The 26,557-nt window shown below is 41.5% G+C and overlaps 3 protein-coding genes across 3 annotated transcripts in view; 2 read left to right on the forward strand and 1 right to left on the reverse strand.

Moving 5' to 3' along the window:
• The window catches only part of LOC114872359 (SPEG neighbor protein-like), a 32,832-nt gene extending 26,477 nt beyond the window's left edge, over positions 1–6,355 (reverse strand). The window contains exons 1-4 of the mRNA XM_029179469.2: positions 4,508–6,355; positions 3,542–3,711; positions 1,084–1,294; positions 456–583 (exon numbers count right to left, since the gene is read on the reverse strand). Of these exons, the coding sequence (XP_029035302.1) occupies positions 456–583; positions 1,084–1,294; positions 3,542–3,711; positions 4,508–4,547 (549 nt within the window). The 5' untranslated portion in view covers positions 4,548–6,355. The remainder of the gene's footprint in view (positions 1–455; positions 584–1,083; positions 1,295–3,541; positions 3,712–4,507) is intronic.
• LOC114872355 (protein Wnt-1-like) overlaps positions 3,678–26,557 on the forward strand; it is a 45,851-nt gene continuing 22,971 nt past the window's right edge. The window contains exons 1-3 of the mRNA XM_029179462.2: positions 3,678–3,792; positions 12,581–12,627; positions 13,703–13,802. Coding sequence (XP_029035295.1) covers positions 3,770–3,792; positions 12,581–12,627; positions 13,703–13,802 — 170 coding nt within the window. The 5' untranslated portion in view covers positions 3,678–3,769. The remainder of the gene's footprint in view (positions 3,793–12,580; positions 12,628–13,702; positions 13,803–26,557) is intronic.
• Positions 6,899–8,595, forward strand: LOC114872357 (CDK-activating kinase assembly factor MAT1). The gene is made up of 2 exons (XM_029179465.2): positions 6,899–7,276; positions 7,346–8,595. The coding sequence occupies exons 1-2, from the start codon at positions 7,153–7,155 to the stop codon at positions 8,182–8,184; spliced, it is 963 nt and encodes a 320-aa protein (XP_029035298.2). The 5' UTR covers positions 6,899–7,152; the 3' UTR covers positions 8,185–8,595.

Raw genomic sequence — 26,557 nt, forward strand, 5'->3', positions numbered from 1 at the left:
AACAATGTTCATAACTCACCCACATACCTAGGCCGGAAAAATCTAGCCTCAGCCCTTTTGCTGGTTACCTCGTTATCGCTTCGCCGTTTTCGACGAGACTTCAAAACTCTGCCTCTCCCTTTTCCCGTTCCGTATTGAATTTGTTTAAATTCACAGGTTAAACCGTGTACCATACAGTTGTCGTTAATCGATCGTTTTAACCGGATTCCCGGATATGCATACGCGATACGAAAAGCGAGATAGCGGGTTCCGTTTTCGAATTGAAGTTACATTCGTCTGTACCGCGTGTCCTCTCGCTAATGGTGATCAATAACGTTCTGGCTGGCCTACTTTCCTTCCTTTCTTTCATCGCGATATAATTTATACGAGGGAGCATAAAATAATTTGCACCAGCAACACGTATACAAATATACAGATCCACAGAGAGATTGATTAAACACATGCGATAGACGTACCTCGTGATTGTGGGTCCAATAAATGGCGCTCGGTGGTTCTGGACTGTGACGTATCACACAGGTTAGGTTCATAGTGCTGCCTTTGTTTATGAACATTTCTGGTTCGCCGACGATCGATGTGACAGGCTCTGTGTAATAAAAGAAAATAAAAAAATCCCGTCATAAATCAAGCGCCGTGATAATTTAGTCGAATATCAAAGCGAAATAAAATACATGGATGCAGAAGAAAATGTGGGAATATAAAAGCAACAGAAATGAAATGTACGCCATGTTGTTTTCTATTACGTTCAGATTCGTTTGGCGCGAGAAAACACAAATTGGCTGCAGGCAAGAAAACAAACAGGTTTAATTGAAATTCGAAACAAATTTGGAAGTAAAAAAAAAAAGGATAGAAACACAAAACACTGCTGAAACACTCGTTTCGTGTAAACTCGATTCTCGTCGGGCAACGAAATAACACGATCAAAGGTTAGAGGAGATCCTAATAGAACCCCGGGTGAAAATAAAATGAACGGTTACTGGCATTGAAACAACAGCGACGACGAGCGAAATTAAACGATAAGATTACGAAAGGAAAATCGACACGACGAAAGAATAAAAAACGAATAAAAAAGGATTTTCAACGAACCTACAACCGAGAGATGCATGGAATGACCGATCGGAGGTGTGGTTGACACTTGGCATTCGTAGGTCCCTGAGTCACGTCGTTGAGGATATTTTACTTGAAGAGTCCAGTCTTCGGTTCTAGGAAAGTGTGATGCCACAAATCGTTGATCCGAAGTGTATGTTTGGATACCGACAGTCAAAAGATGAATATCCCTGTGCCTCACCCATGACACCTATGCGATACACATAAATCGTACGTAAACATCGATATAAACTCGTTCAATAAACGTATAACTATTAGAAAACACAAACCAGTAAAGGAACAACTCATGATTTTCTCTTGTGAAATACATTTAAAACTATTATTCGTAAAGCACGCGGCCATACGACTACTCGCTTGAAAATGTCGTATACGACTGACTTCATTCTAAACGTATGGCGGTTTGTTCAGTGATGACGTCACATCTTTAAATCTGGCAGGATCGCCATGCTATTTTCCTCGATAAATACACCGCTTTTTCACATGAACGAGCTTGCAACGTGATTCTAAATAATGAAGCACTTATCGGCCTGCAATTTTGCGTGCAGAACTGTTTAAGGCCGAAATTCAAACTCTCGTTCAACTATTCGAACGAGTAACGTTCGAAATTGATTCTATCTTTGATATCGAATCGGCGCTATGCGTTGAATAATCGAGATACAGATCGATCGACTTATTCATTTCTATCTGTGCGTCGAATAATTTGCGTATTCTTTTAATGCCGCAATATTTTTTGGCATTAATTCGAATAACAGACTTTTGTTCCCCCGAGAATAATGGTACGAACTCATTGTATCAGGTTTCATGGAAATGATGGAAACTACGCAGTGCCGTATCTAGCACCTCCCAAATGGGGCGCTTGTTTAGGATCCGTATTCATGACTTTTCGTATTTTTTGAAAATTACCGAATTCATTGAAACTCTGTAATCTGGAATTTATCTCGAATTTATAGCATGTGCGAAAAACGTCCGCCGTACATTTCGCATCGATGATGCGTAATCGGGCGTACACGATCCCGCAAGAAATGCATTGTTACCGCGAACAACGACGATTTCATGAAAAGCTCTAATTAATGCTCGTTGTAACGCATCCTATGATGTGTTTGCAAACATCAATTTGATTCAGTCGTGACACCGATTGTTGCCGGGTAAATAATTATTAACGTTATCCGCTTGGTGACAAACTTTTTGTCTGTGTGCAGACGTATGTTACGTGTACACGCTTGACACGAGGAGAATCCGTTGAATATGCATTATTCGATGTACTCGGTGTAGTTATAGAGTCCGGTAAAATGGTCGTACTTCACACCTTCAGCGAGCATCATTGATTGCCTGCTGATGGTTTAATACCATCTGTTGTGTTACGCCTCGTTAAATCGTTCGTTTCCTCGTGTACGCGTGGCTACTTCTAAACAGATTATACATTAATATTTGATACATACATATGTACCAATAATCGGTAGGACATTCTGAGCACACAAAGGAATATTAATGGAAGAAACATCAGACACCATTCGCAACGGATAACCTTTCTGCGCTCGATGAAAAGCCACCACAGTCGGCTTACTTAAGAACCCCACCGCTACCGACCGACCATTTAAAAATTCAAGTGCAGCTTAAGGTATTACACGCAATTAAATATGAATCGAAACAAACATCTCCTTGGTTGTACAGAGAATCATTGCGTTCTGTTTAAGACTTTAAGCGGACTACGCAGCTTTCGAAACTATACGTAGGCCGATAAATTATTTACGAACGCCGGAAGTACCTTGATGGAAACCCGTTGCACGCGTTTATCTCGAACCACGTGACCTTTACATATGTGTACGTTTCCTGTATAACGCGATTCTTCGCCAACGAGAAACTTCGCGAGACGTTGAGAAAGAAATATTTCTAAAAACAACGCGTGTACAGGATTATCGGTGTTTTGTGAGAGAAAAAGAGATAAGTAAAGAGAAAACGCAAGGAGCGAGAAGTGAGTTGACGACGAATGCCGCGCGCGCGCGAAATAAAAACTGCACGGTAAAAAACAAAGCAAAGCCTTCTGCTTTACTTTAATTCCTCCGGCGAACAGGGGAACGAAGTACGAACAAACGACGCGAAAAACGAAACTTTGCTCTTTCGTTGGTTCGGTATTACGAAGCAAGCTTCGAACTGTTATACGGTTACCTCTTGATGGGCCAACTTAAATTGTACCCCCCTCTTTTGTATTATACGCGACCTGGGCTGTCTGCTCGTTCGCCCCCTTTCTCCTCCAGCATTAATCTCTTAATGCCAGTTCGTTTACGGTTCGTGCACAAGAACACGCGTCGGTATTCTATCAATCTCTTGCCGTGATTACGAGAATCTCGTCTCGTTACTGAATTTTCATCATTGTTAGCGATAGTCGATAATCCTCTTTGATCCTGAACATGTATTTATTCGAGCGTATATTACTTACCGTGCGGTCGCCTAAATTCCGTATACGACAGTTTAAGGTGGCTGTTTTGCCGACCAACGCGGTGACATTTCGAGAAGCTGACACATCAAAGTACGGTCCACGGTCGAGCGGTTCTAGCGACCGATTCTCGTACATCTCCTGATCGGACGTGCTCCGGGCAAGTCCTTGCACTTGAAGAAAAAGGACGAGGACACTATCAAAGGGGTTGTTCCAGCTTGGCAGATTAGGATGGATCGTTCTTTGACCAAAACGTAATTACGTATCATGAATATTTTAAGAAAGAAAATACATGTCACGTTTAATCGTTCGTTATCGAAGTTTCATGAATTCTCGATTAACCTCTAAAATGCGATATTCTTTCTACGCGAGTTTGTATATTACGAGAACGTACGTGTACGGTCTTCGAGGAGAAGGGATTAACTTTTAAGGTTTACCGCGACACGGTGTAGTCGGAAGTGGTGAGAAATCATTTTAAAGTGTCCGGTAAGTGATACGTGGTAAGAACGGCGATATATCTTTCTTCAGCTCGGACACAGACCTTGCTACGCTTTGTCTCATAATGTATTACAGCTAAGCTGGTAAAGTTTCGCGTTGCAGTTTCAGAAAGTACTTCATCTCATAATACGTGGCGGTGAGGTGTCACCGAGAACCGTTGTCGCTTTGCTCTTTTGTGTATCGCGCGAGTGAATGAAACGCGTCTCGGTCGCGTTATTACAATAAAATGTTCCAAGGATTTCTTATCGTTTTATCGTATTACTTGTGCTACGGTTATAACTAAGCTTGCATCGGGGAAAGCAACGTTCTTTCAACGAACGTTTAAACGTGCACGAGAAATTGCATTCTTCTCCCTTTTACCTCTAATTTACTGTTTTAATTTTCTATATAATTCATGAAACATGTCACTGCACGATATTCAAAGAACAATCTCTGTACTCGACGTATACGCGTGACTGAAGGTTCACTTACCGGAAAATAATAAACTGAGGGTAAAAAATAAACCCTTCATTTTCTATTTCTCTCTCTCATAGTCGATCCACGATGTTGTTCGATATATCCGTCGCGGTATCGAATAAATGTACACCAGAACTGATCTCGGCTTGTTCACGATGAAATAGAATTTGTTACGGGTGTCAAGTATTTTAATCACGAGTTTCACTTATCAATTATTTCGATGATATCCCTTCTACGCTGCGTTAATTTCCTCCCACGGTGACGCAATAATCCAGAAACGATCGTTCTATATAGCATCTCGCGACAAAGGCGCGGAATTAAAATCGAGGAGAAAGTAGTATCGGACGAATCGATAGCATCCGATTTTCCTTCGGTTTTTCACTCGATGTCGCCATTATGTCTTTGCTATTCGGGATCTACGCGTCGGGATGCATTGAAATCGTCCTCGATACTTCTTCCTCATAGCCTCTTGTTTCCTCGATACACGACTATTCCCGTCTTCCCGCTACAACATGCCTTTTATACGCTCGTTGGGTAATCCGTCAGCGTCTATTTTTTTCTCTCTCTCTCGGTAAAGTAGCAGTATTCCGTAAAACAGTACGAGTAAAAGATATATCCGATCGTGTCTCGTTTCCTTTCCCCAGTGTATTCTATTATGCAAATCAAATTGCCCCGACGATTTCGAAGCGACGGCCAACTCGATTTCCTTGATCAGCCAGTTTTAAAGAACGAAACAAAATATATATATTTGTCAACGATTTAAAACGATTCGAGGTTACGCGCGAATGAGAGAAAGATAGGAGAATCGAGCGTGTCGAGAGTTTAGTTCTCTGCGAGGAGCACGATGGTCGTAGAACAAGCACGATAAAACTCGTGTACGAATATCCGAGCGAAACTGACAGTGCATGCGACACGGCCCGGGAGAGACGCCCTGCCATCTGTCCTTGCACACGCCCCGCTTTCCCTCACCTGAAGTCAACGGGAAGATGGGGTAGACATCGTCCGGCGCAAGCGTATCCCTTTAGTTCTATTACAGCCACCCACACTTGTGCGAGCGGCAAGCGTGCAGCATCCCCTAGTCAAGAATCGAATTCCATGCCGGCCGATCGTTGTCATTGTCGTACACGTGTCGTGCGCTAACACGGCTCGTGCCACCGTAACAAATTTCATGCAACGCAACGCACCCTTCCGCGTCGTCGTTTTCTTCTGAACGTAAGGTCGAATCGAGCGTATCGCTTCGATCGTCGCTCTTACAAAAGACGGCTAACGAAGTATTTCGACCATTGGATTACTTTCGAAGAATATCAGATCGTCGCGTGACGCGTTCCATTGATACGAGATTTTTCCTTTAGCAGTATATTGCAATTTTTTAGTTAAATTTCAAAATCCGAAGATGGAACTTTATCCTTAAGCGAATTTCCGTGGAACGAGGAAACATCGAAATAGGGTACTGTCACTTTGGCAAATCTCCTCGGAACAAGATTTCGGCTAATCTCGGAAATTTCGTGTGCCGCCGTGTAAAAGCAAGCTTAGGATACCTTTCGCTTACCGTCGAAACGTCGTTGCACATTTTTCACAGAATGTCGGGTTGGTCTTACGAAAAAGGGGTTGAATAATGGGAGTTCGTAGCATCACCGTGAAAAAGCAGGGGAACACCAAAGCATACCATCCCCCCTTTTGTTCTTTAAAGTATAATGGACATGCATTGCATCTCCTTCTTGCAGCTTTTTAATGTACAATTTACACGATGGAATTGAAAGGAAAATCGATGCCCCAAATCGTTAGAAGTGAGACGCACAAAAGACGTACGGCTTTGGTCTTAAGGGACTCGATTTTAGCTCCTTTTTCTCTTCCCTAAGATCCTCTGTTTTTTTCCTTTCTACCTCGGTAATCACGTAACGGTGCGTGATCATCGAGGATCACAGAAAGAGGAACGATTCTTTCCATGAAAGTAAAACATGCGACACACGTTTCTTTCATAAGTTTATCTTTCAATTGATTTATACATCTACATTTATAAATGTCCGAGACGCGACTAGTAAAAATGGAACTTTAATTAGAAATCGTCACAGATCTACTAAAATTGCTTCGAAAATAGTTAAACAATGAATAATGATAGAGTATAATAGAATCCGTATCATATAATATAAATTTATGGTTATAAAATCGGGATTTTACATTTAGGTCAATCGATAGGGGAAAATGTATGCAGATAATAATTGTTAATGGTTATAGGCGAATATTACAATTAGTAAAGATATTATCGGAGATCATGCTTAACAAACATTTGGTTACTTTACATTGCGGTTATAAATATCTCCGATATTATCGACCGCGAATGCATTTCATACTTGATTCCACAAGCTACGTAATGGCAGCGACTACAGACCCATCTTGGAGCTGTTTGCAATTGCAATTATAGGTTATGTTCAAAAATGACGATTTTATAAATCCTTTGCTACGTCTTTGAAAAGTAGTAATGCAGTTGCTTTTGCGTTGTTTAAGTGTACAAAACGATTGAATTAATTTGAATTCAGCTTGAAATTATGTCATGCACTGTATATAGTGTAAATTTGCCCGCGTTCTAACCGGTCGGTCGGTCTAAGAAAGGAATCAGTGGTTCCTATAAATCTAGTATTTGTATCAAATATTTTGCGAAAATGGAAGATCAAGCTTGTCCACGATGCAAAACTACCAAATATCGAAATCCATCATTAAAAATGATGGTAAACGTTTGTGGGCATACATTATGTGAAAGTTGTGTTGATTTGTTGTTTCTTAAAGGTTAGTTACTTCGTTACAAAAATAATATTCAGTAACAGATATCTTAACATTTATTGTGTGATCTTAAAGGTTCAGGATCTTGCCCAGAATGTAAAATTCCTTTGAGAAGGGCTAATTTTCGTATACAGTTGTTTGAGGATCCAATGGTAGAGAAGGATATAAACATAAGAAAGAAAGTACTTAAAGATTTCAATAAAAAGGAGGAGGATTTTGCAACACTGAGAGAATATAATGATTATCTAGAGGAAGTTGAAACAATAATATATAATTTAGTTAACAACATTGATGTAGTAGAAACAAATAAGAAGATAGAACAATATAAAAAGGACAACAAAGAACAAATAACAAAGAATAAATCTAAACTTAGCAGGAGTGAATATGAATTGGAAGAGATGATAGAACTAGAGAAACAGAAAGAAGAAGAGAGAAGGTTGGAAGTAGTCAAGGAAGAAATGGAAGCTAAAAAGAAGAAGGTTCGTGAAAAAGAAGCACTGATAGATGAGCTCACATTTTCTGAAGGAGATGCTAAGAATATTGTAGAAACGCATGTCTCTGCTATGCAAGCATTTAAAAAGGAAGTAAAGGCAGCACTACCCAAAGCTACTCAGTTCAGCACTGGAATCAAATTTGGAAGTCAAGGAAGTCAAAATTATATGCCTATGCCAAAAATTGAAGAAGGACCCTTGTATTCTTACAATCCAATTCAAGATACAACAGATGGCCCGATACCACCTGGTTGGAGAGAATTACAAGCTCGTGGTTATGTCTCTAACGTACGTGGAGAATCTTCGTCAGAAAGGGCAGGAGGATTCAAGGCACATGTTGCATGTTTAAGAGCTTTACAGGAAGCTATGGCTGGTTTATATTATAATCCCTCACAATGTCAAACAGAATTTACAAACGTATGACAACATAGACTGTTTAATTATTGAAATATCTTTAACTTTGTATATAATAATAGCACTCAATGGTCATAAATGTGATATAATCAGAAATTACAGATACATGTGCCTTTCATATTTATGTAATATTTAGTATTACATATTGTGTGTCAGAATGATAGTACTAGTACAGTACCTGTCAATTTATCAAGTATATATAAGAATAATCATTTTTTTTATTTTGTTAAATACACCGATGTTATTAATCTTTTATAAATCTATCTTCATTTTGCTTCACCAATTAAAAGTATATCTAAAATTTGGATTTTATTATCATATCAAAGAAAATGGTACTGTTAGTGCCATCTAACAGTGAGCGAATCAGATTATTCCAAAAGAAAATTTCTTTTTCGAAAAATAAAGAAACTTAGAACTATACCAATTCTCGAAAGTGTTCGATTGTCGCAATTTGTTTTAAATCTTAAAACTAATAATGAAATTATTGATTTCAATGCGGTGTGAAATAGGGGTGGTTATAGGGCATTGAAATGCTCAGCCATCTAGCAGTAGTGGGCTGATACCAGTAGAACTGAATTTTATTAAGAATGATCGATAGATCCTTCTGAAAAAAAGAATCAGAATAAAAAAAATAGCATGTTCGCTCGAAAAATTGATTTTACTACTTTATGTTAACCGAATCGTTGCTCTTAGCTCGATATTGTTTTCTAAAAATTATCGTCTGATAAATGTTTAGAAAACGATATCGATTACCAGGTCACACCACGTGGAGGTGGCTGCAATAGTGACCCGCCTAAAAAAATAAAATTCTCAAAAACAAACAACATTAAATACCAATTTCAATAATAAAATGCTGAAATAGAAAATGTAATTAAGATGATAATTTTAATAAAAATTACGAAAATAACAATTCAACAATAAAATTCGAGAAACGAGAATACGAATATATGATGTGAAAACAAGAAACGATTTACATATGAAATCAATAAGAAGAGAATAATTTCCTGAAATAAAATATTAAACCCCCCAAACCAAACAACATAAAATAACAATTTCAACAATAAAATGCTGAAACAGAAAATATAATTAATATCACAATTTCAGTAACAATTAAGAAAATAACAATTCAACAACAAAATTCCGAAACAGAAAATATAATTACCATTGCAATCTGAGAGATATTTAATCTTATCTAAAATGAGAACCTGAAATTGCTGAAAAGAATAATTTATTGCAATAAAGTAGTAAACCAAAAAGAAATAGGGAAAATAAAATCGCGATTTGGTAATTCAACGAGCTTGGTATTAAACTCGTAAAATGTGCAGAAGGCACATACAAAAAAGTAACGAAAAATGAAAAAACAAATTAGCGATCATACTGACAGAATGTCTGTCCATCCGAAGATGGAGAGCCATTAGTAATTCCCCTCTTCTGGGCAAATTTTGCCGTGGCTCTTCAGCGTATAGCCTCTTCTTTTTTCGGCAAAAGCCTCACAAAAATCACTCGCGAAAATTTTACGCTTGCTCAGACATTCGTAAAAACGCAACAGGTAAACGAGCAACGATCCCTTGAATCGCTACACGCATACCTGCACAATTTTTGCAAATGTCCAAACACAAAATACTTTTAATTTCACTTCACTTTCACTTTAATATTTCATTTTTGTAATCGGGTCTAGTACCACGACTACGACTTACAAACTAAGGCTTGGCCTTAAAAAAAATCAAGAGAGAATGCTACATTAATTAATTGATAAATTAATTAAATTGCATTTTCATCTTTCCTCTTGATTTCTGGTTACCCAACCCCAGATACAAGCTTCTCATGTATTAGAGGAGAATACGAAGAGAAACATGAAAGCTTGCTCTGGCCCTGCCTACTTATAAACTAATCTCAATCATACCAGAAGTAAACTACCTGCCTGCCTATTGCTATATTTAAAAAAGGGCAAAATCATTCTCACAAAAATTCACTCCACGGTTCTCATACAACCACCCGGGTGCAAAAATGCCTACACCTAGAGAGAATGTCCCGGGACGCCTCCGACACCCGAGTTCAATTCTACATTCACACTCTAATAAGTTCATACCTTTTTGTTGAAATCGACTGACAAATGATAGTGAACATTATGCTAAAGTAATACATTTCATTTTCGTATTCTATTGAATTATTTAATGTAAAAATTTTTCAATTTATTCTTGATAAGTATTTTGTAATGTTATAGTAAGTTAAGATTGTTAATAAACGATACAAATCCCACATCCTAACCACACACACACATGTGGAACTTATATCGTGGTTCGCTATTGGTTCACTATATTTGTCAGTCGCCAAAATATATTATTCTTAAAACTAAACCTTGTCCACCGCCCTCCACCCACGCGAGTACATCTAAGTACCCGAATGAGCTTTGGGCATAGAAATGAACAAGGCCAGTGGTAATTTTCACCTACCAGCTTTCTTCATGTGTGCTGAAATGCCTGATCTAAAATGTATGATTAGTAAAAGCTAATGCACTGATATTCTAACTTTGTTAAAAGATAGAATATCATTAACCCCTTCCCGTGCCATTTAGCTCGACGAAACTCGGGCCCAAGCGGTAGTCGTCAAAGCGCGCTAAACAGACAAGACGCCCGAGAACAGTCGCAATACGTGCCGAAATGTAAAGAGCTTTGATATCTGATATATAGGCATTTTTACGCGTTACCACTGTTGAACTCACAAGTCTGTTCGCGAGTCTGACTCGTGATATTCATGTTTCGCCCGACTATCTGTTCACGAGTCAGACTCGTGATATTCATGTTTGGGCCAAAATCTTCATCACGAGTCAGACTCGTTAAAGTACGGGAAGGGGTTAAAATAATGTGGATAAAATTAAAGAACGATTCGATATCAAGAGCGATTTCAATATCAAAGTAAATAATCTAAGTAATCAAAGATATTCATAATTGTTACCTTGACATAAAATGAAAATGTAATCTGAAATCGGAGGGTCATCCGACTTCTTTACATTTTTAAACTCGAAATATGTATAAGAAAACCTTATCCTGAGCTAACAAATAAAACACAGAAAAACAATTTGTACGCTTATCATTGTATAAAATGTACAGTGATATTCGTGGGTCACTATGCTCGCTCAAAAAATAAAAATGCGACCTGATGGGGACTGGAGGAACTTTACAGCATGCGACTCACCGATCGTTGACTTGCACCACTGCACTCGCCATGCGTCTCATAGATTGACCCATGACTGACCCATAGCTCGTCTGTTAGCTCGTCCAAGAAACAGTACCCCCATTAGCCAAAGCACTTATCTGAAAGCATAAAAATCACGATTCTTGAACAATATATTTTCTCTCAATTTGTTGTAGTTAAGGCTCTAAAATGATTTATTTTCCAAAATAATTGAAGTTAAATTTGTTAAACAATTATTTTAATAATTTTTCGACCGTATGCTAATTCTAATTAACTTCTAAATGAAATTTCGTCTTTTTTAGCTTTATAATTCACAAGTTTAAATGAGCGTATTTAATATTAATTCCTACCACTAGGAGCACTGCGAAAAAATACCAAGCGTTGTTGGTATAGTAGGGTGCGATAGGAAAGTAGTAAGGGGTCTATGATAAATCTATTTTACATTTCATTTTTTATTCAATATTATATATCAATAAAACATAGAAGTCATTTATTTTGCTAAAGAATGTAATTTTTGATTTTGCTAGTTTCGTCACTCACCACTAGATAGCGTTGGCGGTACTGTTTTTTAAGCACACGTTAATGTAAAATTTAAAAAACAGTGTGAAAATGTGGCTTACATAATATCTTCAAACTATTCAAACAGTTACCTTATAATAATCGAACGTTCTCTCTTGTTACTGTACAAAATTAAGTAGGTATTAAGAATTTAAAATTCAAGGGTGAAAGTTACCCTTTTGAAGGAGTAGTTTAATTGTAAAAGAGCGTGAATTTAAACTCTTGTAAGACAATAATGTAGAATCAAGTATTTCCAGCATAGATTGTTAACAATGCAAAATATTTCATATTTGTGAAATATTCAATAGTCTAATGGAAATATTTAAAGAGCAATGCATCAGATGTCATATATTCTATAAAATATTCATTCAACTACATTTAACTTCGTTATAAAGTCCGAGATAACTAATTGTATGCTAATTAGCTGAAAAATTCTACCAATTGTTTTATCGAGTACTCTTTTTAAATCGTACTTCGACAAAAACCATTTAAACGAGAAATCTAGAACGGTTCGTACTTCACGTTTATTTAAACCGATATATAAAGAAATACTAAGTAAGTTTGATACGAGTTTACGGTACGACGAATAAAACAATGACATTGATACTCATAACCTAAACAACATTCTCAATTTCAATTTGTTGTTTTGCAGGTGCCTCTCTGTCGTCGTAAGAAGCGATTGTATTACAAAACTACAAGGTTAGTATATTCTTAACCAATAGTATTTTTTACCCTTTTTCTCTAAAAATAAACGTTTTTAATCAAGTTACGGAACCCGGTTCAATCAAGACAAAAATCTTAGTTACGCCAATGCTACGTCCTGCAGAAGGAATGCAGCTCTAGCATTGCAACAAAACGAATCGAATTCGCAACAAAGTTCTCGCCGTATGGCTCCGAAATTACAGAAATCGAACGTTTAACTCGATGATTGTTTGATTATTTTTCATTTTTATTTCGAAAATTGTTAGGGAAACTTGCAAAAACAAATACGGTGTAACGAACGAATCGCAAGCGAGCGAGCGTACGCGTGAATCTCCGAGACAGGACGAAGTGCCGAAATGCTTAATTAACGCAAGTGGAGCCTCGCTGGTTCTCTCGCGAAACAGCCAATCGCGTGCGCGCAAGTGACTGGAGGCTCCACCCATTCAGAGAACCCCGTTGCCCGTTTCCTCGTGACTACCAGCCACAGTACGTACGCGACCGTCTACGGAGTGGTGTCTAGTTCGCGTAAGCTACGCTTTTCTTCAAGTTGAACTGTTCTTTACCCGTTAATATCGGTGCATCGTGACATTCGACATCCCCGATTTATCCCCGTGATTCTGGATTTCAAATTGGTTCCGTCGTTTCGTTTCGTTTCGACCGGCTAACTTCGTTCGAAAAGCGCGCCACTGTCGGCGGACTTCGTGTGGTAGAAAAACAAGTGCACTCGAAAAAGAGATCGATTCTTTTAACCGCCACGATTTCGCGCCTCGATCACGAAGTCAGTGATACATCCGGCACGAGAAAAATGTAAGAAGGAATAGCGATCGAAGGTAGAAAGAGAGTAAAAGAAAGTAAAGGCATCGTGTTGTGGGACCGGGTACGTCAGACACAGCGATCAGTTCGGATAACGGGCTACGTTCGATCTCGATCTGTCAGCCTCGGGGATCGGCTATCGATGCGAATGCTCGATCGATATCGACGCTCGTAAGAATGCGTGGCTGAAACAGAGCACGGACTGACAAGCATTGTCCTTTCTTTCTTTCCATCGAAACAACCCAACGATCCACAACAGTCCAACGAATCCTAACGAAGATGCGGCCCCTTCTGACGACCTTCTTCGTCGTACCATTTCTACTCGTCGCGTGGCAAAACGGTGCGCAAGCCAACTGGTGGTGAGTTTTTACAACAAGATTGTTTATGTCTACTTGATAGATAAGATCTCTCGGTCCATGCCTTTCAGAAGCTCGATCTTCTGTTAACGTTCTGTTATTACCTATATACGAGGCATGTGTCTCGTGTCGGGAATAATTCAAAGACGCAGTAGTAGAAAATCATATTTTCGACTTTGTTCATGGAACGTATAGTGAATGTTTTTCCTTTTTAGTCGCTAAGAATAATTCTTGGGAAACGCGACATCTTTTGTTATGCGTATGGTACTTTAACCCTGAATAATATCTATTGTGTCTTTAACGAATATAAATTTTGTTACAAGTAAACAGTTATTTGCGTTGGTACACGATATCGCATGAATGAGCAGTAGCAAATATATTAACTATCTAAATAATATATATTCGACTTCTTAGAAAGATAATCTCGATCGCTCGGAATATCTTTGATATTTTTCATATAAATTACACAGTTGCACGATAGAAATAGGAGCGACGAAGAAAGAGACAGGAACGAGTTTGTCGGTGGCGAGTTACATAAAAGCCGACCGCAAAGATAAATGTCCGTTTTGATTGGTGAAAAGAGGGAGGCATTAATTCGCGTAGCGGTCAACGATTGAGAGAACATGGTTTTCGCGCGTCGCTGGTAATCTCACGATCTACATTTGCGCGATCGGAATATCCGTTCGTGCAGAACTCGAGTTTCCGTTTGCGGCTAATTTTCACCTGGCAAAAGGAACGAGAACAAAGTTATCAGTCAGCTTAGAATCTTAGTACCCCTCATTATTTATCGCGAAGTTCTCCCTAGACTCCCCTAGGGTTTTCCCTAAAACCGAATTCTCTTTTTCCCTTAACCTCCCTTAACCTAAAATAAGGTTGATAAACCTTCGTTGCACTGAAGCGTACCGTTTTCTGAAACTCCTCCGTTGACCACACCGTGGTAGAATCTATTTACGAAAACCAATATGGTGTACGGGGTTTTCACCATAACCTCGCTATGGTGCGGTTGAAGTGACCAACGAATGGTTGCGTCACAAATCGGGAGGGCAACGTTATCTGCGACCTACGTCATCGTACGCCATGTGCTTTCAACATGTAAAATTTTATTTCGTGCAATTGCCAATTAATTATCGTCGTTGTACCATGACTATCAAATGGTCGGTCGTACGAAACGTATTACCCTAATGAAAGATAGTTTTTTTATTTTTTACCCTAGCTCCGATACATAATCCTGTTTCGTATGATTAACGTTCAGGACGTGTGTTTAGACAGGAGCGCGAATTTATGGCAGGACGTTGTTTTGCAAGATCGTGTAAGAGTAAGGAAAGGTAAAAAAAAAGGAGAAACTCTGTTAAAGTTTCGTGTTGACCGATCGAGTTGTGACTAGGGAGAGACGCAACTTTGATACGCGCTCGCCTTATAAGATTATGGCGGCATTTTTATCCGCGCGACACAGCCGCATGGTATAAGTTCTCGCAACGTAAGCGTTTATTTTAGCATTTGAAATATACTATTGGCGAAGCGCAGCAGATATTCACGAGCGTAAAGCCACGATCATGTTTCCGTACATAGAAAGGCACGTAGTACTCGGTACGGAGGATGATGACGAAACGTTTGCTTTGAAGGACAATTTTCTACAGATCGTTTCACCTATTGTTCGTAGATACCGTCTGCGATACTTGTGTCACTCTTTTGTCGAGTTTTATATTTCTGGTGTATCGTACAAGTCCGATCTCCATTGTCGTGTAAACTATCCCTTCCCTTTGGCCACCGTACGTTACGCATGAATTTCAATCTTATCCGACATTTTATTGTTAGATTAGAAAATGGTGGCAGAAAAATACTATTGATCGCGATAGGGGTTGTATAAATAGGTAAACGTAAAAAAATTGGTCGGCCTAAAGTGTCTTATAGACGAAGAAATCCGCTTCGATCGGACACGCGAGTGGCACGCACACGATCGGGGGAAGCCCCGATGATAGGGATGATAGGTCGCGCCGCTAGAGGATGCACCGTGTGCAGCCCGGTGTCGACGCGGCCCTTTAGGGCACGCTTTTAAAACGAGAAGGCCGCTGGCACGTTGACGTCCCTATGCTTCGGAGAACGATTCCACCGGCAGATTTTATTTCCGACAAACTGGTTCCCCGGGCGATTAATCGGCCCCGCTGGCGGCACAGCCTTCCGGTATATATACGCTCTCCGGCCTTTTCGCCTGTCGTTTTATCTTGCTCAAGGAGGAGAGCACGCGACGCGCGAACTGCAAACGCTTAATAATTCACGTTAAGTCGCGGCTGTTAGCCTTGCTTAACGGACAAATCGTCGTTGCCTTTCCTCCTCCCGCCATTTTCATGTCCGCCTAGTTCCCCATCCGCTTTCCGGCGATTTTTCAAAGCGAATCCTCCTCGACGCGTTATCGGTCGCAAATTCTTTTTTCGCCACCAACGATCTAGGATGAACTAATAAATTGTTTGTACCATTCGGAAAAGATAGTTGCGGGTAAACTTAAGGTTACGATACGGTGCTGTACTGTTAGAAGTACGCCGATGCGGCACGGATAACGGTATGGCAAAAAGAAGTAAGCACGGGGTCATTAAACAAACCAGTTTGACGCTAAAGAGCCTCTTTGCGTCTAAATCCCGCCGGTGGAGGGTTCGCTCGGCGAAACGATATCAGCAGGGATATATCGGCCCTGTCTTTTCAGTCGTCACGATCACCATAAAGGGGCCGAACGAACGGTATGTCGTAAAACATCGAGTTTTTAGTGCGGCGTAGGAACAAAGCGGGGGAGGAAGATAAGACGAGGCCATGGTAACATTTAGTAAAAGAGAAGCTTTATTGCCGAATGCGCGAATCCTTCTCGTCCGACGCGGTCCGCTTACACGCGCGACCTCTTTACGACGAGCGATTAAAATTCGTATTAACGAGCTGACGGGGAACGAAGAAGACTCTTCTCTTTTCTACCTTTAACGTCGACGGTCAACTCCTCGTACATCGATCTCATCGTTCCCCTTCGCGAAGAGCTGGTCGCTTTATTTCGCGAGCTTTTATCCAATCACGCTCGACTGCCTTGATCGTCGTAAGTTCGCCTATGGACAGCAGCAGGTTCTTTTGCGTTAACTCGCGCTCGTAACTCCGGTAAATGCCGGTGGAGGGCTAGGCTTTCTATAACGTCCAATTGGCGTCGCGTCGTCGATGGGAGGTTAAGGGCTTAGGCTACTTTTTCACGTGGCATTTAATGGCGAAAAATAAAAGCAATATCGAATTTCCCGTGATTTCAATGTCGCGGCATCGAATTTTTTATGAGAAAGTAAAAGTCACGGAAAACAGATTACATTCGCGAACGACCCCATGTTAGCGTTCCTCTCCTTAGGATCGCTTTTATAGAGTCTACGCGACGTTCCGATATGAAATGCGTTTTACCACACCGTGCCGTCATCTACCCCACATCGTAATATTTTTTATAAGGCTAGCATAAAAAGTAACGAAACATACGAGTTACCCATCTCGTAAAAGTATAGAAAGTATCGTCGATAACGTTAGCTTCCCCCGCGATCGTTCGTCGCCCTTGGAGGAAAAAGCTAATGGAAGTGGATGGTACGGTCGTCCGCGGAATATAGCGGACATTTTCTTCGCAACGATCCGATAAGACCGTTTGGATTTGTCGTTTTGACGAATAAAGTTCAGGAGAACAGAGGTTAGATCTTTGGAAATTCGTCGGCAGCCATATTGGATTGGTTTTCACGCGCCGCCATATCGAATCGTGCGATCCGCGGCGCATAGAACAATTAACCCTTTCAGGGGCACATGTTTCTTTTGAACAAATTACTGAAATCAAAGTCCTCGCATATTGAAAAAATCTGCAAATTAATTCTGAATTTAAAAAAAAAACTAAAAACAAAAAGGTGGTACAAGTACGTACCACTGCCCCTCAAAGGGTTAACCTGATAATGATTTTTGCGGAATCGTCAGGACACTTAATTAATCGTGCCACTTTCGTTTATCTAATTAAACGAAGCGAGCGTCTAAGAAAGAAATGTACGTTTCTGGGATTCATGGGTGCTCGAGGATGGAGAAAAACTTGCTCCTTGTCGCTTTCTCCCGGTGCCCGTAACTCGGTGCAAAAATCTCGTACCAGTTAAGGCAACGCTTCGAGGGAATAATATACGTGGGACCTTTGACGTTGGTCGTGGCAAAAACGGTACAGATCTCTACACGCTATCTTCATTTTCCTGCCGGTCTTTTGCTCGAACCACGCTCGAATCGTGGTACGTATAGAGTTTTACCTCGGCAGGCAATTAAGATCGCGTCGTTGATTCTCTTTTTCTCGCTCGACGATCTGATAAGCCGGCGTATTGTGCGATACATCGATGACTAGCTACAGAGTAGAATTCTAGGTGTCCTGGAACAGGGGAAAAAGCTAATAGCGTGTATCCTGTTATGCTTAGCTTATACTTGTCGTTTCACGTGAACGGAGAAGAAGAGGAGTCAGGCATTGGCCTCTAGTACCGCGCGCGGCTTCTTCTTCTTCTTCTTCTTCTTCTTCTCGCTCGAAGAATCTCCGACAAAGGAGACCGCCGCAAGCTTTCGGAGCATGCCTTCAGGACTTCTCCGGCCAATGTTTCCTTCGGGGCCCAGATATATTGTCATAACGAAGAGGCTGCTTCGGCCTATACGACATACTCTTCCTTTTTTCTTCTCCTCTTTCCACCTTCTTTACTATCCCTTTTTGTCCTTGACTGCAGCCACGGTTTTTCTCCCTTTCTCGCCACGGTATCGCCCACTCTTCCCCGTTTCAAACTCGCTCCACTCATTATGTGCGAACCATTATTCCGTTTGCTCTTTTCTCCTCCTTACGATTCCGGCAGACCTCGCTCTGCAAACTTTTCTACTTCGGTTACGTTTACAATGCCCGATCTCTCGCTCTTCTGCTCTTCCTGTTTATCCGCGACAGTTTCATCCTTCCTTCTTTCTTTTGTTCCCGTTTCGCCTGCCGTGATCCGCTCGGTTCGGCTTCGCCGAGCAAATTTAACCCTTCCACGACCGTATATATACGTCGTAAGTTCATCCACGTTTCAAATAAAATTCAAATAAAATTCGAATAAAAGTGAAGTAAAATCTCGGCGTTGATGGTTCGATGCTCGATCCTCGAGCGACGTATATATACGTCGCCGATGGAAATAAGGGTTAAACGGGGGAATCAATGACCGTGTCGACTGTCGGATTTCACTGAAGGCTGGGAAAACAAGTTTCGCGTGAAACTCGTTTGTACAACACCCTTGAAGATGAAGTAAGAAAACGATGAGAAGAGAGAGAGGGAGAGAAAGGTGCATTAGGCGTGCGTACGCGACGGCACGTCGCGGTCACACGTGACGCCACGCGTCGTTTCAGCGATTCGTAATTTTCTTTTGGCCGCCGCGCCGCGTAAACCGCGAGGCGGGATCCATTCTCTTAACGACGCCGCAGGACTCGTTCGCCGAGTAGAAAAATTCAGGGAAAATTGCGCTACTACCGGCTACCTGGCCTTTCTCTTGGTCCCTGTGCACAGGGTGGCCGTCGGAGACGTAAGGGGCTGATTCTTCGTGGAAAAGATAAATTTTCTATGAACGTTGGAAAAATGTCTTTGTGACTTTTCTTGCTTCGTACGCGGCTTGGTATTTTAAGGCAACGCCGATAGAAAAGGAAACTTGGAATATGAATTTCACTTTTCTTTTTTTTTAAGCAACTCTGATATTTATTACGACTGGTGTCGTTTCGACTGTTTATTATGTGATAAAATAAATTGAGAATATTATTGGTTCGCTTTACGTCGCGGTAGAAATAACTGAAAATTGATAAGGTAACCGTTTGGTAATTATTCTTTATCCAATCCATACCGGTATCGAATAATTTTACAAAAATTTGTCGGAATAAATCAAAGCTGCCACGGGAAAATTCCATCTCTGGCATCGATTTATATTTTCCATGAAGGTGAGAGAGAGAGAAAATATCATCCCCTTGCCACGATTATTGGAGTATTCCGTAATATTCGCGCGGAAAACCGAACATCGAGAAGAGAATTTGCGCGGAAGGAACACGACCTGCTGCTTGCTTGCTCGCTGGTCGTCGACCCATTATTCGCCGGAATTTTCCGCCGTTATTATGGCGCAACAATGCCCGGTTCCCCGGTTTTTCTCGTTCCAACGGGTTCTTGTTGTTTGCACGCGCACACCCCCGGCTAATTATTTCTGTAAGAACGCACTTTTCGGCGCGTAATTAACCTGCTCGGTAACGCAAGTTCCTCACCGATGGAGGAGGAGCGAAGCCGAGTCGAGCTGGCCAGCACACGCGTGTATTGACTTAGGAACGAACGAGTTTATCCAGGCTAGTGGCACACGAAACTTTTAATTACGTCCTGTTTCCATTGAATTTTCAGCCTGCAAATTAACGCTCTTCGTACGGTTGTTTTTACTCGAACAAAACGGAGTTGAAATTGGAATTAGAAATGAAGTTTCTACGAGATTGCGAAGGGAATTTCGAGATAATTTATCTGTATAGATCTACAGCAGATAGAAAATTATCATTCCACTTTATTTCACGAGGATGTTGCCATAAATTCTGGAAAAATTCGCGGACAAAAGTGTCGCGTCGCCGGAGCACGACTATGGAACAGGCTATCGGCGAAGCACACTTGTTGAACGCCTGGTTTATCTTCGGCCATAGATCACTCAGGGTCCACGGTGTCTTCTCGTACGCTCTCCTTTCTTCTACTACCCTCTTCTTCCTCCTTGATGTCAACGGCACCCGTGCCAATATCTTCCGTTTACGTTGAACAGCACGCGTATTTGCAACTTTCCTTATACCCTCTATCCCGTATGAAACCGAAAAGAAGTATAACAAAATTTGAACCTTTTATAAAAATCAAAATAATTTCAACCCTTGAAGATCCTATAACCTATAGAATCGAACATTTCCTGATCGCTATTCTCTGTTATTTCCAAGAAGCAATTGCTCTAAGAATCTCTTTAAGCAGCCAATACCATATCCATCCCCATATATCCTTCGTTCTTCTCCATTGGCCGTAGCGAAGGCAGTTTCATTTTTATTCCCCTTTCGTCCCGTTGCAAGTCTCTCACCCCTTGGTCCAAGTCCCGTTGGCCATAAATTACCTTCTCCTCCTTTTATTTGCAGCAGCTACTACGAGGAGCCGAACTTAAGTAACTAGATCCTTGCGAGGAGGGTTAAACGTGGCATCATCTCGCGTTCCTTTTTCACGGGCACGCCGATATACAAGTTTACGCGGTACCTAGGAAGAGCGTGTTGCGAGTTAAGCGAGTAGTGACCCAGAGGCCACCCTCTGCCGCCGGGGAGAGACACGAGCTCTCATTCCGAGCAGATGCGATTGCGTTTGTCCCGCGGGGCGAGCGTGTGTCGCACAGCCCTGGACCAAGGGGTCCAATAATGGCCACCTGAATAATAGAAGGGACACCGGGGCAAGGCTGGTGCACAGTCAAGTCGTTCTCGCCGCCATACTCCTTTTCTCTATTCATGTTCAATTTCATGCCCGATCCCGGTTGTGTTCGCGGTCAACTAGATGCTCTCGGGGACGAAGGGATGAAATTTAAATTCTTTCGATTTTTCGATCATTCTTACACGGGATCCCGGTTCATCCCGACGAATTTAATATTTATTATATTTAATTTTCATACGTCATCCAGGACATTTTTCAACGGTATCACCGTTCAGGATAAGCGTTTAAGTAGCCAGAGACAGTGAAATTGTGAATGGGGATTAAAGAATGCTCGTACATTTGGCAGGTGGTTAAGCACCTCGTACACGTACGCCAGACACATAGACACACGTGGAACGGATGATGCAGAGCACGTGGGTCGCGATCTTTTCGAAATAATTTAGGGGACCGTATCCCCGTACACGAGCGTACATACACGCATCTGCACGGAGTTATTTATGATGGATTAGGCAGGGATTTAAGCCACGGCTAATTTATGTCAGGCCGCGGGATTCTCGACTCTCAACGATTTTCTACGCCCCACCATAGCTGTGGCTAAACTCACCACCGTGGAAATATCTAAGCTGCACCTATTTGTCCTAGGTTGCACGACCTCGAAAATCTTTGGAAAATTATTCCTCTCGACTGTTCATCTTAACGATATTCAGAATTTTTCTTACGCGTTAGACCAGGGGTCGCAAAACTTTTTGAAAAATATTCTTATTGAAATCCATTATAGAAATATAAAATTAAAATTTCTTATATAAAATATTTATAAATAAAATGGGGCCGGATGAAAATCTTTGGAGGGCTGGATCCGTCGTTTCGACCGCTATGTTAGACTAATAAAACTTCATTAAGAGAAAACAATTAACTATTCCTCTGCAGAAATGTAATTTTCTGTAAGTGAAAGGAAGGAGCATTAATTTGTATTCATCAAGATACACGAGCAATAGTTTGCTAATACTCGCTTACAAGTGTAATTGCGCGATACATCAGGTTTGAAAAGGAATCGGTGCTGTGATCGTATGCGAAATGGCAGGCATTAATTATTAGCCTGTACGCGGTATAACTTTCATCGCGAAATAAAAGAAATAAGAGCGAATAAGTAAATAGGGCCGAGCGAAATAATTGTACGTCGTACGTGAAAGATTATCGTTTATCCCTAAAGCGCAGGGAAAATAAATCTGCCGGTGAATATTTATGGACGAGTGTGCAGTTCGACTCTGTCAATTCTTTTTTTCTTTTTTTTTTCGCTAACCCTTCTCATCACGCTTTTTTACACCTTCTTTCTTCCCCCTTTTTCCTTTTCGAACAGGAAACATTGTTCTTTCAGAGGATGATTAATATTTTTATATGATACTTTCTTCTTTAACTTACTTATTTTATTTTATACATTTTATCTAAATGGGTTATATTGATTTTTTTAAATGTAGCACAGGGTTCGCGTGTGCTTTGTATATTTTTCTATGCCATAAGTGCATAAATATCCACGTCCCCAATTAAGCCTCCCTTAATTGTAATAAAATTCAACAAAATTCAATTTCCAATAAATCAGCCTCCAGATCAAAATTTCTCCAGTTTGATGAACCATTTTAAAGATGATCCTCTTAGACCCTGGAAAAACCATTCCAGGGTGCAATGAATCAGATCTTCATAGGTGAACGATCCAAAGGTATTCTCTTGGTCTGTGGGAGCACTCGAGTTTTTTTTTCAGCCCCACATTCGACCTGACTCGATTACGAAAACGGACCTTTTTTTTTCCATCGAAGCAGACCCGGTAAGCCAGGTAAAAGTTAGGACCTCTTTCATCCGATCCTCCCACCCTTTCCCAGGGTATTGCTTGCTCACGCGATAAGTAAATATAAATTTTTCCGTGGACGATAGGGCAGGCTGTTCTAATATTTTTCTTTGGGAACAGATTGGCTCGCGATGCCTACGTTTCGAGAATTTTTATTTCACCATGAGTCACGAGAACGAAGGGAAATGAGGAGGTTGCCATCCCCATACGAGGTATACGCAGCGTGTAATGGGCTGCTACCTATATGCATGCTCGACTAGCCGCCTATAGGGCCAGTCCGACATATGGAAATGGTCAATTTGTCTGACGAATGTGCTTGTTCCTCGCTATTCTTCTCGACGCCCTTTGTGGAGTGTTGATAATAAATTGGTACGATCACCGGTACGTCAGAAACGAAGGAGAAATAATTTCGGTGCCACTGTGAAAATGGCCGTGTTTGAATGCGGTTAAATTTAACACGTTCACCCCATTTAGAAGGAAAATTTTCAATCGCAACCCCCTGGGAATGTTTTTAAAAAAGTCAATCATATTTTCTACGGTTGGTCGTCTTATTTCTTCATTTTTTTTCCTCATTTGGCAGCCTTTCGATCGATTTTCATTTCTCCGGCATTGTGTTCGTCCCGGTCGCAGATCGGTCGAGAAATTAACGAGAGGAACGTCGAATCCCGGTAACTGGGGCGTAACTCGAACAGAGAACCGAGGAAAAAAAGACGATTTGAAGCGGCGAAGAAAAGAGAAGTCCTCTCTTGGCAGCAAAAAAAAAGAAAAGATGGAGTACGCTCTTGATTTGTGCCGGTGGCTCGATTTTCGTGGTTCGAGCTTTTGTCGAGCATCTCCATGATCCTCTTGGTGAAAAAAAAAAAGGGGGCCACGATGCGAAGGAGGCGGTGTACAAGAGGGTACGTGCCGAGGAAGAAGTAGGGATGGCAAAAAAAAAGGAAAGAAAGATAGGGGGGTTGGAAGTAGGGGAGGGGTTGGAAAAAAATGGCGAATCTCGCTAACAAGCTTTCGAGCAAGCTTGTGGGAAACAAGCCGCTGTTGGAGGCATGCTGGCTGCGTTCCGCACGGCTCCTCTCGTCGTCGAGAGAAGTACACTCGAGCGGAGAAAAGCCGAGCGTTCGGCCGCTTCTACCCCCTCCTTTTACCCTTTTCTCTGCTGATACCAACCCCTCTTCCATCCCCTACCACTCGTGGCACACACGATGCTCGCTACTACGAGCCTTCTCGAGCCTCCTCCAGCGCTCCACCCTTTACGCCGCGCTGCTCTCTCGAAAATCCAACCCTTTTTGGGTCGCTCGACCAATCGTCGCGTACTCGCCGGATCGCACCGGTCCATCTTTTTTTTCTTCTTTTTCTTTTTTTTTTATTCCCTGTCGCCTGGCACGCTCGTTAAGACGAAAGTGCATGCACCTCGAAATTTTATCTTCTACCACCATCGCCATCCCAGCCCATCCCGAGTAGTTGCACCCTGTGACTACTTTCTTCGTTTTCCCAGTGTTTCGCTGGAACGAGAGGTCTTCTACCCTCTCGTCGTTACTTCCGCCTACTCCACGCTTCGACAGCTTCCTGGTCGAGCAGCAAAGTGGGTAGGTCACTTTTGTCCTCGTTTTTTACTTTAAATTCTTTCATTGTACCCGGTGCGCCTACCCTAACCACTTGACTTCTACTCGGATTTTTAGCTCGCCTCTTTAGTGGTCACCTCGAGTTCCTCTTACGCTTTTTCAACATCTTCTCTATCTGTTGCGCGGGTTTCCATGCGGTACGTAAAGAGTTGTAACTTCGGTCTCTGGACTATCGAACTTCCTGTTTGATGCTTGTGTAAGACAGTTTGGATAGCTCCTTTATCGAAGCTGATCGATAGACAATACCCCCTTTCCACATTGTTACACCATGAAATTGAACGAAATGAAAATTGGATTGTGTACTTTACCTTATCTCTGACAGACCAGCGAACGACCGAGTATATAACACTTTCGCTGTATGTTCAGACAGCATAATGTCCACTTAATGGTAACAAGCTTTGCAATCGGAGAAATCGGTATTGAATTTGTCCAAGAATGGAACCAGAGATAAAGTCTAGCTTGCCATAGTCTGTCTGGAATCAATGGGCGCTCAAGGTCGCCTCTGAAGTGGTTTCCATTGGAATAAATTAATTACAAATTACTAAGCTATAATTTGGCAAGATTTCATTTTCTAAGCTCGAAATTATTATTCTCGAGTCCTACCACTTTCACCCCAAAATAAAATAATTTTTAATAATTTCAAAATAAAATATTCTTGAAAAAAAAAAAAAATTCAGCGACGTGTAATCGCGCTCGCGATGTTTCTGGGAAGAAGGATCGATCGATCGGCTCCGTCCGGTCGTCTTCTTTCTTCCTTCGCCACCCTCGGCATATTCCCCTTTCACCGACCTGGTCCTTCTCTTTTATTCCAACTTCCGCTCGCTCTCGCGTCCCCGATAGATGGAATCGTTTCGTTCTAAGGAATGAACCTATGCAACGACAGACAGAGGAGCCCAGTCGGAAGAAGCCAATCTCAGAAATGAATATGACTGCTGCAAAATTCACGGAACAATCCGCGGCTAGCTGAATGCCGGCTTGTTTGTCTGTTTGTTTGCGCGGCTGTTTCCCATCTCATTTCTATGCACGCGGATCGTCCGCCACTCGCTTGGTGCACCTAACGATTCTACAGGTGCACCAGGCTCGATTAAAGGTGTTGCAGTGAAGTTTCGAATAAAATTATTCGTTCTTGAACCCTACGAGTAAAAGTATCCCCTTGAAAAATGGCAGGATCCGCGAATCCGTGAAACCATACCCAGACAACGCGACCGCGGACCAGAGAAAAAAATGAAGATTCCAGAAACAAAGAGGCAGCTGAAAACGAAGATCAAGCAATGATGAAGAAAGGAGGAGGAGGCAGGGGCAGGCTACGTCAGGATTAAACCAGCGAACCGACTAAACGGAACAGCCAGGCTGCGAAAAGGTGAAGAAACCGAGGAGGAGGAACCCTGCGGAGGGATAAAAAGAGGAAAAAGTAGAGGGCAGCTTTCTGTATTGGACGCATTCACGCGGTATTTATTAACGAGTACGATCGAAGGGCACGTCAGTCAAGTACGTCGTTTCGTCGATGAATTTTCTAAACCGGATATCGGAAATCGGCCAGAGAGCATTAACGCGATGGATTCGGTGACCGGTTGATCCTTTACCCTCCTTCCGTTAACGATTTTTCGTTCGTTCGTTAAGCTTAGTCGAGAATTATCCACTGAGAATTTCTGCGATTAAATTGATTAATTTTATGAAAATTGTTAACACTTTGGTTACCGCGAGGGTGATCAATTTCCAATTGGAAAATGAAACGAACTCGAATCGTTTAGCAATAACAAACACGTGTTTTAATTTCGATCCGTGCACCCATTGGGAAAGGGAATCGGTATGGGGTCAACGGTGGCTGCCTTTGCTGATATTCGAGCGGGAT

Source organism: Osmia bicornis, chromosome 5 (genome assembly GCF_907164935.1).
Source record: "Osmia bicornis bicornis chromosome 5, iOsmBic2.1, whole genome shotgun sequence".
Classification (NCBI taxonomy): Eukaryota; Metazoa; Arthropoda; class Insecta; order Hymenoptera; family Megachilidae; genus Osmia; species Osmia bicornis.

What these genes read in the sequence shown, in the direction of transcription:
- LOC114872357 (XM_029179465.2), top strand. Translation starts at nt 7,153, where the DNA reads ATGGAAGATCAAGCTTGTCCACGATGCAAAACTACCAAATATCGAAAT. An exon ending in TGATTTGTTGTTTCTTAAAG is followed by an intron (nt 7,277 to 7,345) that starts GTTAGTTACTTC and finishes GTGATCTTAAAG; the next exon opens with GTTCAGGATCTTGCCCAGAA.